This window comes from Scomber scombrus, chromosome 1 (assembly GCF_963691925.1).
Source record: "Scomber scombrus chromosome 1, fScoSco1.1, whole genome shotgun sequence".
Lineage (NCBI taxonomy): Eukaryota > Metazoa > Chordata > Actinopteri > Scombriformes > Scombridae > Scomber > Scomber scombrus.
In genome coordinates, this window is record NC_084970.1 from 33,709,759 (window position 1) to 33,726,625 (window position 16,867).

Sequence of the window (16,867 nt, forward strand, 5' to 3'; positions counted from 1 at the left end):
CGCGCAAGTAATTTAAAACTGCATTCTATCAAAAGGCCACCAGGGGGCGACCGTTTTGGTGTCAAAAGGACTTCCGTCTCTATACAAGTCAATGGAGAATTCACCAACTTCTCACTTGATTTATAACCTCAGTAAACGTTTTCAAAATGTGTTTATGGACTCAATCGCTAGTTTAAAGCCTTCTTCAATGCAGTATGATGTTCATTTGTGAAATTTCGGCCTCCTTGATTTTATATTTGGCGATAAAGCAGGGTATGCATTAGGGCGTGGCTACGTCGTGATTGACAGGTTGATTGATTCACAGGTTCAGGAGGGCGCCTCATGCCCCTCCTGATGCCCATATAAGTAGAATCCGTGTTTTTATTTTTCCCGGCATGCACCTGAAATTTTCAAGATGGCACTGCCCAGATCCGAAACTATTGGCTTCCGAGCAGCAGTCCACAAACCAATGGGTGACGTCACGGATGTTACGTCCATTTCTTATATATAGTCTATGGGCTCTACAAGTAAGCACCAAGATTTTAAAATGAATTCTAAAATGATCAGTAATCAAATGCATAGAAGTTACAACAGGTGTAATATGTGACCATCTGTTGGACCATTGTGTTAAATCCTAGCAGCAGCATTTTGAATGGTTTTGTAAATGATCCAATGAAGATTTAGAAACAGTTGTTCAGTACATAAAGTCTATCAAGCCCATAAGGTAAGAAAGGAAATGTAATATAAATGGGTGTCATCAGTGTTTGAATGATAAGAGATCTTGTTGAAACTACTGATAATTTGTGCTAGTGGCAGCGTTACCCCGCAGGACCAACGCCTGTGGGAAGGCACATGATAAAGCAGCAGTGCCCAACACAAGTTCACTTACAGGGACTGAGAGAGTCCTATATGTAAGACGAGAGCAAACAAACACTCCCAAGCCTCTGCAGCCATTAAGATGTCATTTTAAACCTCAAGGAGAGCTGTTTCTGAGGAAAGTAGTTTAAGGAAATCTGATTGAAAATTGTCAATCATCCTGTTTACCCAGTTTAGATTGTTTAGAATGGCTGTAGATACACCTTGATAGAAGAGAGCATAACAAATGGTAAATATGTATAAATAGTAACAAGTCCCTCAGCAGCAGTGAATAATAAACCATTTGTTAGTCTGTCACATGCATTAGTCCGTCTATAATCAGTCACCTCACCCAGTGTTGACTTCTGAAGGCTTTTTTATTTTTTATTTTTATTTTTTTTGCTGTTTCTAATCTGATGAGGCAAAGCTGGCAATTGGATTCACACTTTGGCTAAAAATACCCAAGAAGAGTACAAGTAATCCATCTAGAAACATGCATGTTAAATATACTAAACTCAAACAAACTAAAGCGCTTCCAAATCCACTGTTTACCCAGTGTCAACAAGCAGTTTATGATGAAGTCTGTTTTTCCTTTTTTCAACATCCTTCTCGACAAGTTCTGTTTTGTATTTGACTGATAATTGATGACTGATGACTTGGCAGATATTGGTTAAACTTCTGCCACACCTTGTGTGAGATGCCTATAAAGCGCGAGCAGCCGAGCACCTGCTGCATCCAGCATCCAGCATCCTGTTCAACAGGTAGACTTCCCACATCTACATATATTTGGCACTCATATATATACCAAACCTACTTTAAACTATGAAAAATGATCATATTTTGACTCTATTTTCAGATTGAAGTTTGACTGGAAAGGACCTCCATTATGACTCCAGTTGTCCTCTTCGTCCTCCTCCTCTCGCTGACAGCTGTTACTCCGGTAAGACTAAATATTTGAACACTGAGATTATTATGATGTTACATGTGAAAATCATGCATCTCCAAAATATCAACTTTCAGTGAACTAAAATGGGAAAAAGGGTTGCTGACCAAGCATTTTTGAAATTTTTCAATTATGAGCCTTTAATGTCTAAACACATAAAACCGCATTTAATCTTTTAACTTTTTTTCTTTTTCTTTTAATCAACAAATATATTTGGAGATACCTGGTTTTCACTGAATAGCAGCAGCATCAAAAAAGAAAGGGGGGAAAAAACATGAGTAAAGAGTGTGCAATCTTGTGTCTCTGTGTCTCAGGGTGCAGCTGATGAAGGAGATGATGGAGGTGAGTTGAAGTTATTGAAGTTACATTTCAATATATACACATTTAATAATGCTGGTGCCTGTTTCTGATATGCGTTGCCTTTTTTTTTTAAATTTCAGACTCATCTCAGGACGTCTCTGAAGTCATTGCAAGAGCAAATGCTGGCATAAGTAAGAGAGTATAATTTTATTCTATTTCTTTTGAATGTCAAAGATTATTATTTATTTATACATTGTTTAAATAACTTAGAATATTTACAATGTGAAGCTTTTTTACAGTAAAAATTGTATTTTGGAGTTTGGACTATCGAAATGTGACTTCAGCTTCCAAAACTTGAAAAGGAAATTATTTTTTATAAAGAATTTCAGTGTTCTTACATTTTATAGACTAAACAGAGCCCCTTGGACAGAGCCTTATATAAAAATGTAAAGATCTAGCAGTCATGTTAAACTCAAATTTACCTTCCTGCTGTGAATATTCATATCAGTGTCTGTTTGTTTTGCAGGAACGAGGCTGATTTATGATGACATTGTCCCAAACAGGAAAAGGAACGCTGTCCCCTGCACTGCTACAGGCTGTAAATGGCCTAGAAATGGACACTTTGTGACAGTGCCTTACACCATCTCCTCCGAATACTGTAAGTCACAGAAACTTAACATTTGAACCCTGAAAAAACAGTCTAGACTATAGCTGTATCTCAAATCAGGGGCTGCATCCTTCGTAGGATGCATTTGTAGGCCGATTACGTCACAACGGCCGGCAAAGGCTGTCCCAATTCGAAGGCTCCTTCAAATGCGGCCTTCTTTTCCCTCTTTTAAGAGGATGTACCACTATTATCCTTCGCGGCTTCCTATATCCCAAGATCCTTTGCGCGCCGCTGCTCAATCCCGAAATATAATCGGCAGCCGACAGAACCGCTTCTCCTCTTCCTCCAGAACAAAGAACATTCAAAATAAAATCAAAAATTGCTCTGGCTCAATCATTTTTTAAACTTTTTTTCTACTCTTTCACTTCCTTTTGTTCTTATCTCTCACTTTCGAGGGCATGGGCTTCAAAAATCGTGATGTAACGGTAAGGGCGGAAACATCTGGTGACGCAACCAGGAAATCCTCCGAAGGCTAGACTGTCCCATTTAACAACCCTGTCCTCCCTTATATCACGGTCGACCATCCCAGTCAGGTCATTCTCTAGTGGTTTCTTCCCTTGGCTATGCAAGGAAGGAAGTGTTGGTGAAACACCTCTGTTATCAAAGAACCAGGGTTTACGTCAAGTAAACCAACGTTCTTTTCTGCTCAGTGTTTCACTATGGGAGATATGGCCCACTCCCGGATTGAAAAATCTCCCGAAGCCTTAAGGCTCCATGACCCCTACTGAGATATTACTAAATAGTCCCTTAGGCCCCAGTATCCAGCACTACAGCACATGGGCTAAGAACAGACCTGAGACATCCAAACTTTAGAATCTCACAAATGCATGCGTTGTAGCCCAACTCGCTGCAGCACAGATGTCCTCTACCAGGACTCCTTTAAACAGGGCCCATGACGTAGCCATGCCCCTGGTGGAGTGTGCCTTTAACCCTACAGGTGGCTGCAGGCCCCTACACCTGTAGCCACAATCCAGTGGGACTGACGGCACAATGGTTTTCCCTTGTGTGGTGTAGTCCACGACACAACAGCTGGTTGTTTCTCCTAAAACTTACCGTCCTGTCCACATACAACCGTAATGCTCGCACTGGGCACAAGGTATTTAGCCTGCATTCCTCTGCTGTTGCAAAAGGTGGAGGGTGAAAAGCCCTCAGCTCCACTATTGGGCACCTTTACGCAGACTCCGCCACCTTAGGTATTAAGGCCAGATTAGGCCGCAAACATACCATAGAGAACCCAGGAGCAAACTGCAAACAGGTGTGACGTGTTGACAGCGCCTGTAAATCACACACTCGCTCAGCTGTAGTCAAAGCTAAGACTTAATGCGGTTTTAGGAGAGAGAAACTTTAATCCCACTCCCTCCAAAGGTTCAAGCGGATGTTGTGAGAGAGCATGTTACACAATTTACAAATCCCATAATGGTACCATGGGCCTGGAAACTGGGAGCTTCATTGGAGCTTCTGTAGTGGTTACGCCTGAAGCGATTCCCATATTTAAACACAGAGCGAAGTTAGAAAAAGAACTACTGAAGTTTCACTAAAGTGAAAGAGAGACTATTTTATAAAAGCAAAAATCTGCCAGCTCAATGCAGAAATACCATCTAAACATTATAGTATTAAATTACATTATTTACTGTCTTAACTTAATTGCAGGATTCACTTGAATAAACAAGTATAGACCTGAAAAATATGCAGAGGTCTTGACATTTGGCACCAAAGAAAATAGACAGAGTGGGAAGTTCTTTGTCTTTGCCCAGTTAGTCTGGTGGTGAAACACTTAAAGTAGTCTGGTTCCACTTCTCTGAAATGCTGTTAATATGTTTTCATTGAATTACCACTACCAACTGAGATAAGAGGTGCAATTTTAAATTAATGAACAATGATTGATAAAATAAAATAAAAAACTGATTCATCCCGAAAATGTGAGTTGTGATGTTTGAAGGAAGGGTATATCCTGTTTAGGGAGACCACTTCTTAAGACTTTTCTTTGTCTCTGCAGCCACAGACCAGTGCAACCTCATCAACAGGATCCTGCAGGACTTCAACAATTACACTTGTATTCGCTTTCAGTTGAGGAGCTCAGGGGAACATAATTACCTACACTTCTTCTCTGGAAATGGGTAGGACAATACACACATATACGCACACACATACTGTATGTTCAATCAATCAATCAACCTTTATTTATATAGCACTTTTCATACAGGTTAATGTAGTTCAAAGTGTCTCACAGTTAGTTGACTGACAAGCTGATAATGAGACAAAATAAACCAAACAAAAGGAATAAAGACAAAAACTAATTAAAAGAGAAAAATTGGGACCAATGCAAAATAATTAAATAAATACGAAAAATGAGAGAGAATAAGAGAAAGGGTTTATTAAAAGTTAGAGTACCATAAATAAGGTTAAAATAGATTTAAAAAAACAAAAGAAAAGTAAAATATAAAAAATAAAAGATGAAGTTTACTAAAAGCTGAACTAAAACTAAGTTAAAACGAGATTAAAAGACAAAAGAAACAGACAAATAAAATTGATCAGAAGATACAACTTATAAAGTGATAATAAAAAAATAAACAGATAAAACATTTTAAAACATCCAAACAAATAGAAAAAATATTATTAAGTTCTTAGTTTACTTTTCAAAATGTCCACAAAGTCTGCATCTTAACCACTAGACTGCAAGGTACTTCATCCAATGTATCAGTCATATTTGTGCGTTTGTGTATCAGGTGCTGGTCCTACCTTGGCCGTCAGGGAGGAAAACAGCTTGTCTCCCTGAAGAGAAACGGCTGTCTGTACACGAGCACGGTGCAGCACGAAGCTCTACACGCTCTCGGCTTCCACCACGAGCAAGTCCGCTCCGACAGAGACAACTACGTCAACATCTTCACCCAGAACATCGAGTCAGGTCTGCTCACATAAAACACTTGTGTTCCCACAGCTCTATGTTCCCACATTTCTAAGTGATAATTAAAATGTAGACCCTATTTTCCCACAGCCACAGACATGTGGGGTGTCCTCGTACCTCTGTAAGGCTACGAGTGAAAGTCCCTCATGAGCAATAATTTACAAATTAAGCACTGGGGCAGGCACAACGCTGTCCTGATATGGCTGTCTTTTTGTAAAATAGTTGTAAAATATAACCCTAACTCTAAACCCTAACCCTAACCCTGTGGGAACATAGGGCCTAATTTTGAAAAAAAGGATAGAAATGTGGGAACATACAGCTGTTGGAACATAGAGCTGTGGGAACATAGAGCTGTGGGAACATAGGGCCTAATTTTGAAAAAAAAAGTTAGAAATGTGGGAACATTGGGCTGTAGGAACATAGGGCCTAATTTTGGAAAAAAAGTCTAAGAAATGTGGGAACATAGAGCTGTGGGAACATATGGCTGTGGGAACATAGAGCTGACCCCATTTAGACAATACATAATAAAAAGGTGGGCCATAAAGGTCAATAACAATATTGTGGGTCTTCAGCCATCGTGGCAGGAATCTCTCTAATAACCAGATCGTGGCAGGAGGACACAGACAGGAAGGTAGATTCTAAAGTCACACATCAGGGCAGCAGAGAAATATGGACTGAGTATGTGAACACCTGATTACATGAACCAGGTTGCATTAAAGATTCACTGTTAATGAAGGAAGTAACACATCAAAACCTAAGATCTGTGTGTTTATATTTTGGTCTGCTTTGTCTTTCTGTGCAGGACAGGAACACAACTTCAAGAAGGTGCAGACCAACAACCTGGGAACTCCCTATGACTTCAACTCCGTCATGCATTACAGCAAGTGAGTGATTTTGACCATATAGTGTATTTATGCCATATTGACTTAAATTACTTGGGTGGTTATTTTCTGTTTCTTAAAGCAAAATACAACAAATTAAACCTGAAGAGTACGGTTTAGACCTGCTCTATGTGTAAAATGCCTTGAGATGACTTTGTTGTGATTTGGCGCTATACAAATAAAGATCGATTGGTTGAACATTTTATTATACATACAAGACCAGCTTTGTAAATTAGTCACTGTCACAAAACTGTCTGAATTGGGAGTGATCAGTATATAGTTATGTTTTTCTACTGTAAGTAATACTACTACATTTGAAAGTATAAAATCCAAAAGAGCTAACAAACCAAGTCAACCATGCATCTTCAGGTCAAATTCTGAGATTCAACAGAAACTGGAAGAAAATGTATGTAAAAAATAGCAGTACCACAATTGTGAGAGGGGGATCAGGTGTGTTGGTGCCTATGTGTTATACTAAAAATGTGTTTGTGTCCTACAGGTACACCTTCTCCAAAAATGGGAAACCCACCATCGTTGCCAAGAGCAACCCGAACCTTGACTTCGGACGAGCCACGACGTTGAGTGCCAATGACATCGCCCGTGTCAACAAGCTGTACAACTGCTGAGTACTTTTGGTTAAAAAAAAAAGGTGCAAATGTCTTTTCAAATGACATTTTAACAAACCTGATATTATTGAATATTGTTCATCTTGCCAACCCTCAACCCTTGTAATCTAAAAATCACAATCTCATATTTTCTCTTCAACTAGAACCGTAATGACAAAAGGAAAGGGTCGGCTTCCAATTTATTCCACTCTCGGCTCGTCATGATTACACAAGCAGCCAACATCTGTTTTTCTATAAGAATATTCATAAGCAATAACAATATCTAGACATGTAATTCCAAATGTATTCCTTTTATGGTGTCTGACTTTGGGGTTTTTCCTGTACTTTGGTTTAAATACTGGATATTTGTCCAGTTATGATTCGTTACCAACTATTACTTTTTATTCACTTTTTCAATGAAGTGAGACATGTTCAATAAAAGCAGCTTAAATATGCACTTTGTGGTGTGAATGGAGGTTAAACAATCACGGAAAACACCAGCTGAAACCATCTCCATTGTAAGTTGTTTTCTAGTTTCAGGGTTATGCATTGTAACTCTAGTTCTATAAACACATGCAGAGTCCTCTAATCATGCTAAATTAGTTTGATTGTTTTTCTGTGTGGAGCAATCCACTTTGTCATTGCGTATGCCAACTGGGTCATGATTCACCTGCTTTCAGTGAGGTTGCAATGCCAACAGTGTTAACATTGATATGTGGTCTTGACAAGGTTGTTGTGATGCGTTGTCCTGTTCAGATGGATCATTGCAGATAAAAGCAAATCAAGGAACATTAAAAATCTATTAAAATCAGGAAAGGCTCTCTGATAAAAGTATGTTTAAGGAAGGGACATTAAAGAAATCACCGAGTCAGCTGACCTGATTTTCTTGGGGAGATTGTTGCAGAACCTCAGGACTTGGACTGAAAATGCTATAGCTAGGAGAGAGGCCATGGGGGGTCTTAAAAGTGGCTCCTACAATTCAGTAGGATCTTAAATTAAATTCTGTAACAAATTGGGACTCGGTGTAAAGAGGCTAAAACAGGAGTGATATGATCACGTCTTTTTCTTCTGGTTAAAAGTTCAGCTGCTGAGATCGGTACTATCTAGAATCAATCAATAGATTTTAGTTTTAGGAAAGAGAAAGGGCTATTGCAATAATCTAAACATGATCGTCTCTGTGTCTTTAAAAATTATATGATAAAATCACGATGCACAAGTTTTGTGGTGTGTTGCTCAAAGCTTAAATTAAATAAAATGCCAAGATTTCTAGCAACAGGCCTGATATGTTCCATTAGAAAACCAGCAGATGGCAGCATTTGCTTTACCATATACCCAATGACAAGGATCTCTGTTTTGTTTGAGTTCAACTGAAGAAGACTGTTTTACATTCATTCTTTGACATTGGAAAGGCAGTCTTTAGGGCATTCATCATACCAGGGTCTGTGGATCTAATGTAAAGACAACTAATAGAATAGCTAGAACAATATGGCAAGTTAAGAAAATTACATCACAGCAACACTTATGCCATATTACGGTATTATGATATCCAAAATCTCAGACAATATCTTGTCTCATATCAAGAACATAGTGGAGCTTTTAGCAAATAAAGAATCAGATATTTCCCTCAGGAGTTGGTAGAGAGCAAAAACAGAACTAAAAGAGACTTGAACTTACATTCAGTAGGTGGGCAGAAAAACGACTCCAAATGAATGATAATGTTCTGTAACTGCTGGATGTGGAAATAAACAACTGTTTGCGAACAAGATCAATATATCAACTAACAAGTTTATGATATGTGAATGTCATTTTAACACCTTGTTTCTGCTGCCCCCAAGTGGCCAAAAACAGTTAACACAGGTTTAACTGGTAACTGTTAATCAAAGGATGCCAACTTCACCTTTCTTCCTTTTGGTAGATGCTGGTTACACTGTATTAGTACTTTATTATCTAATTACCTCATTATTGGAGAACCACTTCCTTGAATTTGTTAGTACCAGGAGGAAGCACCAACCTTTGAACAATTTAATCAATTAATCAGTCTTATAACTGTAAGATCTTGTTCTTGTTCTTGCAACAGATAATACTTAGGAAACTAATTCAGTTTCTCTAAATAAATTATCTTTTAAATTCTTACATTTTTAAATTTTTCTTTGACATCAACCCTTGATCAGAAAGCCATGTTACGCCTTATTGTTGATGTGTTTCGTCGTTGTAGAGGGGTCACCTCAGCAGGTTTAGTGTTCCTGTTCTGAAAGAGTATTTTTACATTGCTGCATTGGTACTTTTACTTAAGTAGACAATCTTAATACCACCACTACAATCTTAATACTTCCACTATTGCCATTTAGGAAAAAACAACTGATTGTAAGTTTATCAAAACAATAATAAGTTAAGTCCCAAACAAGACTGAAAAATGGTTGAAAATTGTTTTTAGTCCTTTTGTATTGAAAAGTGATCCCAAAATCCAAATCAAGTTCAATTTTATAAAATATATATTCATTTTTTTTGTCGTTTGCATTGCTACACAATTCTCGTTCATCTGTGAGTCTATAAACATGCATTGGCATCATTCAGGATATTAAACACATGTATCCTGTATTTGAGATGTGGAAGGGGTAGGGCTAAATAAAGTGTGCTGTCATCGTAAATAACAGATGCAGAGCCAATTTTAATAAATTAAAATGTTTAAACATTAAACCTTTATTAAGCATAGAGCTCCAAAAGCCCAAACAGAGGCAACGCATCTTCTTCTGTGAACATGTCATCTGTTCAAAAACATGTTTATAAGTTTATTGTCATATAATTCAGCTGTTAAAGAAGTCTCTATGGCTACAAACAAAACTAAGGTTCATATCTAAAAGTCTAAAAATATATGGTGGAACTACACCATAAACCTTTCATTTTTATTTATGCTGCCTTACTGCCATATGGATGGTGTGCGGCTACCTCCTGTTCCCGGTTGGCATGCGGCTACCTCCTGTTCCGGTTGGCATGCGGCTACCTCCTGTTCCGGTTGGCGAGCAGCCATCCCCTGTTCAGGCTGATGTGCAGCCCAGTGCCTCAACTCCTGGCTGTCCAGCTCCCTTTGCCTCTTGGGCTCAGTGCACGGACAAGTACAAAAATACATTATTAGGAACAACTGCAATCTAATGCAAGTCAATGCAACAGCTCTGCTATAAATTCAGATTTTATAAAGTTTCTGTTTTTGCTGACATTGTCCCAAATATGGTGGTAATATAAATACTTTATTTATTGAGGTCATAGAAACAATATTCAATATATTGCACTGGACTACACCACCACCCACTATAACCTGTTGTACTGGATTGCATTAGACTGCACAGGCATCCCTAAAAAAGTGAGTGTATATTTTATGTTTTTCCAAAAAAGTCATTCAAAGACAAGCAGACCCTGTCTGATATCCTGCTTATTTCGGGGGTCAACAGTTCCAGATAAAAGCAATCTAAATGTACTTATTTGGGATTTGGCATGGGGGAAATAAACTGTGGACCCCAAACTGATGAAATTACTAATTTTTCTGTTATTCAAAAATCATGTTTTTAATCAGTTGGATCCATAATGGTTGACTTAAATTGACCTTATATTTTTTCAAAGAAACTTCGTTCCAAATGCATAGAAATTAAAACAGGTGTAATATGTGACCATCTGTTGGATTGTGTTAAAATCCTAGCAGCAGCATTTTGCATTGTTTGTAAATGATCCCAAGAAGATACATAAAGTCTAAAGTAGTTTAGGGAAATCTGATTGAAAATTGCCTGTTTACCCAGTTTAGATTGTTTAGAATGGCTGTAGATACACCTTGATAAAAGAGAGCATAACAAATGGTAAATATGTATGAATAGTAACAAGTGCTCCATGGTTCCCTACTCAATCCCTCAGCAGCAGTGAATAATAAACCATTTGTTAGCCTGTCACATGCATTATTCTGTCTATAAACATCTCACCCAGTGTTGACTTCTGAGGTTTAAAAAAAGAAGAAGAAGCTGTTACTAATCTGATGAGGCAAAGCTGTCAGATGGATTTACACTTTGGCTAAAATACCCAAGAAGAGTTTAAGTAATGCATCTAGAAACACACATTTTAAATATACTAAACTCAAACAAACTAAAGTGCCTCCGAATCCACTGTTTACCCAGTGTCAACAAGCAGTTTCTGATCAAATCTGTTTTAGTTTTTTTTAACATCCTTCTCGACAAGCACTGTTTTGTTTGTCTTTCGTTTCTTTATCATGTGTGATATCATCAGATAACACCTTAATATTGACATTTCCGTGAGGAACACTGCCAGTTCAGTGGTTCAACTGATCTTTACATGACGAAGGTATTTGACTGGTGACTGATGACTTGGCAGATATTGGTTAAACTTCTGCCACACCTTGTGTGAGCTGCCTATAAAGAGCGAGTAACAGAGCACCTGCTGCATCCAGCATCAGAGCATCCAGATTCCAGCATCCAGATTCCTGTTCAACAGGTAAACTTCACCCATGTCCTTATATTTCTTTTTTTGTTCATTTTGTACTGATTGGGCACTAATGTATACCAAACTTAAAAAATTTTCAGATTGAAGTTTGACTGGAAAGGACCTCCGTCATGACTCCAGTTGTCTTCTTCGTCGTCCTCCTCTCGCTGACAGCTGTTCCTCCAGTAAGACTAAATATTTTACCATTGCGACTACTATGGAAAATCATGCATCTCCAAAATATCAACTTTCAGTGAACTAAAATAGGGAAAAAGGTTGCTGACTAAGTATTTTTGAGATTGTTCAATCATTTTAAAATTATTTTATAAGCCTTTAATTGTCTAAACACACATAAGAGCATTTAATCCTTTAACTTTTTCTCTTTCTTTTCATCAACAAATATATTTGGGGATGCCTGGTTTTCACTGAATAGCAGCAGCATCAAAAAGAAAAGAGAAAAAACATGGTTATAAACTGTTCAATCTTGTGTCTCTGTGTCTCAGGGTGCAGCTGATGAAGGAGATGATGGAGGTGAGTTGAAGTTATTGAAGTTACATTTCAATATACACACATTTAATAATGCTGGTGCCTGTTTCTGATATTCTACGTTGTCTTTTTTATTTTTTCAGACTCATCTCAGGACGTTTCTGAAGTCATTGCAAGAGCAAATGCTAACATAAGTAAGAGAGTATAATTTTGTTTTATTTCTTTTTGAATGTCAAAGATTATTACTTATTTATTAATTGTTTAAATAACTTTAATATCACAGAATAATTATAATGGAAGCTTTTTTTTCTGTGTTACTGTATTTTGGGTTTTGGACTGTCGAGATGTGACTTTAGCTCCCAAAACTTGAAAAGGAAATACATTTTGTAACATTTTCATTTTTCTTATATTTTATAGACTAAAAATTAATCAAATTAACTGAACAATTGTTGACGTATTAATTAATCAGTTGAGCCCTATATAAAATGTAAAGATCTAGCAGTCATGTAAAACTCAAATTCACCTCCTGCTGTGAATATTTATGAGTGTCTGTTTGTCTTGCAGCAACGAAGCTGATTTATGACGACATTGCCCCAAACACGAAAAGGAATGCAGTCCCCTGCACTGCTATAGGCTGCAAGTGGCGTAAACGTGGACGCTATGTAACAGTGCCTTACACCATCTCCTCTGAATACTGTAAGAAACTGAAACTTAGCCTTTGACCCCTGAAAACCAGTGCAGACAATGTCAGTTTCATTCAGTTGCAGTCAGAACTACTGAAGTTTCACTAAAATGAAAGAGAGACTATTTTATAAAAGCAAAAATCTGCCAGCTCTATGCAGAAATACCATTTAAACATTATAGTATAACATTATATTATTTACTGTCTTAACTTTATGGTAGGATTCACTTGAATAAAAAAGTAGAGACTTGAAAATATACACATTGGTTCTTTGTGTTTGCCCAGTTAGTCTGGTGGTGAACACTTGGGGCCTGATTTACTAAGATTCCAAATAAAGGGTACCAAATTGCGTGCACAGTGCAATAGATTGCGCGTTTCGTTTGCGTGCGTTTTGCGGGTGATCTACTAAGAATAATTGCGTAAATGAAAGCAGGTGCAACAGGTGCAGACATCAGTATTTAAATGAGGGTTTTGTGTCTTAATGGAGAGTTTGGACGAGCAGAAAGCTGCAAGCGGAAAATGAAATGTGATCAGGTTCTAGTGGAAGAGGTTAACAAATATACTAAGTTATAACAAAAACTAATATTACCAGAAAAACCGACATATGGGAGAGTATTAGTTTTAGGATTCATAGGATTTAAACCAATTAACTGAGTGTCATTAGCATATTAAGCACACAGAGGGAACATTTATAATTTGAGGCCACAATTTTACAAAAGTCTGTGTGTACCAACTGATATAAGAAATATTAAATTAATATTTAAGAATATATAAGAATGATTTAAAAAAGAAAAAAAAAAAAATTCATCCTGAAAATATGAGTTGTGATGTTTGAAGGAAGGATATATCTTGTTTATGGAGATCACTAACTTTGCTTTGTCTCTGCAGCCACAGACGAGCGCAACTTCATCATCAAGACCCTGGAGTCCTTCCACCAGTCCACTTGTGTTCGCTTTCAGATGAGGACCTCGAGGCAATTTACTTACCTACACTTCTTCTCTGGAACTGGGTAGGAAAACACACACACACATATACACACATATGCACACACATACTGTATTTTAACATGAAAATAATTAGATCTCAATTTCAAGTTTATTTCAAGAGCGGGTTACTGTTTTTTGGTCCCTCTCTTAAGCCAATCTACATTCATCTAAACCAATTGGTTTGACCTGTGCAGGTTGCCTGTGAGTGAAGAAATATTTGTCTCACCTGCCACGTGTCTTATGACCTCCCAAGAAAATAGCAGCATCAGTTGTTTCAGCAAATAGCCCTCAACAATTACATTGTGTTAAGGTCAAGATGTCCGGCAGTCAAGGGAACTCTTTTCTGTCAATAGCAAAAAGGAAAAGAGGTGAGAAGTTGTTATAGTCAATCAATCAATCTGTATTTATATAGCACCTTTCATACAGGTTAATGTAGTTCCAAGTGCCTCAAAGTTAGTTGACTGACAAACTGATAATACGAAAGAACAAATAGAAAGGAATAAAGACTAAGAATACATTGAAAGACAAAAATTGAAACCAATGCACACAAAATAAAATAAGAATATTAAAAATGCTTATAAAATAATTTAAAAAAAAAATAATGAAATAGAACAAATAATAGAGAATAACAAAAAAGCTTTATTAAAAGTTAGAAGGGTTGAGTGGTTAGAGCGCATGCCACATAATTGCAGCGTCCCTGGTTCGAATCCGGCCAAGGACCTATGCTACGCCTCTCTCTCTGTCTCTGTTTCCTGTTGGCCTCTCTGCCTCACGAGAGAAGTACAGAGGGTTCATCTCAAGGTGCCGCCATTCATAAGAATGTAATAGAAACCATATTTTTATGTCCAACCCCTTGAACTAAAAATGAAAGTCTGCACTTCAATCACATCTTGATTGTTTATCTTCAAATCCATTGTGGTGGTTTGAAGAGCCAAAATTACAAAAACTGTGTCACTGTCCAAATATTTATGGACCTAACTGTATGTGTGTGTGTGTGTGTGTGTGTGTGTGTGTGTGTGTGTGTGTGTGTGTGTGTGTGTGTGTGTGTGTGTGTGTGTGTGTGTGTGTGTGTGTGTGTGTGTGTGTGTGTTTGTCTATCAGGTGCTGGTCCTTCCTGGGCCGTCAGATAGGAAAACAGCTTGTCTCTCTGAAGAAAAACGGCTGTCTGCACACGAGCACGGTGCAGCATGAGGTTCTCCACGCTCTCGGGTTCCACCACGAGCAAGTCCGCTCCGACAGAGACGACTACGTCAACATCAACTACAACAACATCAAGTTCGGTCAGCTCACATAAAACACTTGAACATTATTTCCCAGATTATTTTTATTTTATAAATACTGAGAGAGGTGAGTTTGTCATTTCATTCATAATTTTAAGATGTAACTAGAGTGGGCTGGACCTTTTTTAATCAAACCCACCAAGGTTTCCAATCTGGCCCACTGGATAACTTTGCAAAGTGTGAAAATTGCAGAATATGCCAGTTTTTCCATAAAACGCACCACTATTCTCGCTTATTTTCACTCACCACTCACGGTCAAAGCTTCTGATCTTTTCGCTGACATCCAACTTGAGATAATTGTCCTTCTAATCTGAATCATTGCAAGTCAAATTTTTCCAAAATCTGTGCATTTATATTTTGGTCTGCTCTGTCTTTCTGTGAAGAAACGCAATACAACTTCTGGAAAATTTGGACCAACAACCTGGGAACTCCCTATGACTTCCAGTCCGTCATGCATTACAGCAAGTGAGTGATTTTGACCATATAGTGTATTTATGTCACATTGACTTAAATTACTTATTTTCTGTTTCTTAACGCAAAGATTCAACATTGTATTATGCATACAAGACCAGATATGTAAATAAGTTGCTGTCGCAAAACTGTCTGAATTGGGAGTGCTCAGTATATAGTTATTATGTTCTTATACTGTTAGTAATACTATTACATTTGAATGTATAAAATCCAAAAGACCTAACAAATAATAAACTTTATTTATTTATTTATATAACAAACCAAGTCAACCATGCAGCTTCAGGTCAAATTCTGAGATTCAACAGAAATTTAAAAAATATTAAATGAAAAAATTAGCAGTACCACAATTGTGAGAGGGGGAGCCGGTGTGTGTGTGCTTATGTGTTATACTAAAAATGTGTTTGTGTCTTACAGGTACGCCTTCTCTAAAAATGGCCAACCCACCATCGTTGCCAAGAGCGACCCGAAACTTAACTTCGGACATGCCACGACGTTGAGCGCCAATGACATCGCCCGTGTCAACAGGCTGTACAAATGCTGAGTTTCTAAAAAAGGACTCTTCTACCAAGACATACGGTGAGAAAACAGAAAATATACCTCACTACTGATCAGGTTTCAGTGTAACAGCAGCAAAGTAAAATATCTGGTTCAATTATGTTTTTCTATGTCCATGTGGTTTAGTCAAATTTAAAGGGGTTAAAGTTTGAAAATAAACGTATGAATAATTCGCACACATTCTTTTTTTTTGGACCCAGCATCAAATTTCTGCTTTTAATCCATTTTGAGAGAATATATTTGTCTAAGTGGTGTAACCATAAAAACTTTGTACCAAATAGTTAAACTTGCTTAAAAACACTAAATTCTCAATAAATCAACTAGTTTGGCATGATCTTATATTAAAAACTTTTTTTATATTAAATAAAGGTAATGAAATACAATTGTTCTAAATATTAAATTTAATCTGGGGAATCATGTCAATCAGGAGCCATTTCAAGTAATTATTTGTATAAGTACACTTAAATACACAGTAGGTGGATAAAATGTTTAATATTTATCATTATTTTGTGGTTACACCATTTGACATTTTCAGGAGCATTCAGTCTTACCTTTGGTTAAAAAAAATTGTGCAGATGTCATTATAAATGACATAAAAACAACAAAAACACAAAATGTACATTTTAACAAACCCGATGCTGCTTTTTAATTGTTCATCTTGCAAACCCTTATTTGTCACTGACCCATATACAGTATATACATTTATATCTGAGATGGTTTGTAATCTAAAAATCACAATCTCATATTTTCTCTCCAACCAGAAGCATAATGACAAAAGGAAAGGGTCGGCCTC

General features: G+C 37.3%; 3 protein-coding genes across 3 annotated transcripts in view; 2 read left to right on the forward strand and 1 right to left on the reverse strand.

Annotated features, from left to right (window-relative positions):
- prc1b (protein regulator of cytokinesis 1b) overlaps positions 1-16,867 on the reverse strand; it is a 291,205-nt gene that overhangs the window by 114,049 nt on the left and 160,289 nt on the right. The gene's annotated exons all lie outside the window — the stretch shown is intronic.
- LOC133995692 (high choriolytic enzyme 1-like) lies at positions 1,721-7,156 on the forward strand. The gene is made up of 8 exons (XM_062435198.1): positions 1,721-1,774; positions 2,092-2,119; positions 2,218-2,268; positions 2,604-2,735; positions 4,741-4,861; positions 5,471-5,649; positions 6,452-6,533; positions 7,030-7,156. The coding sequence occupies exons 1-8, from the start codon at positions 1,721-1,723 to the stop codon at positions 7,154-7,156; spliced, it is 774 nt and encodes a 257-aa protein (XP_062291182.1).
- On the forward strand, positions 11,746-16,060 carry LOC133995784 (high choriolytic enzyme 1-like). Its single transcript, XM_062435304.1, has 8 exons — positions 11,746-11,799; positions 12,118-12,145; positions 12,244-12,294; positions 12,665-12,796; positions 13,671-13,791; positions 14,870-15,048; positions 15,432-15,513; positions 15,934-16,060. Exons 1-8 carry the CDS (start codon positions 11,746-11,748, stop codon positions 16,058-16,060), a joined length of 774 nt encoding a protein of 257 aa, XP_062291288.1.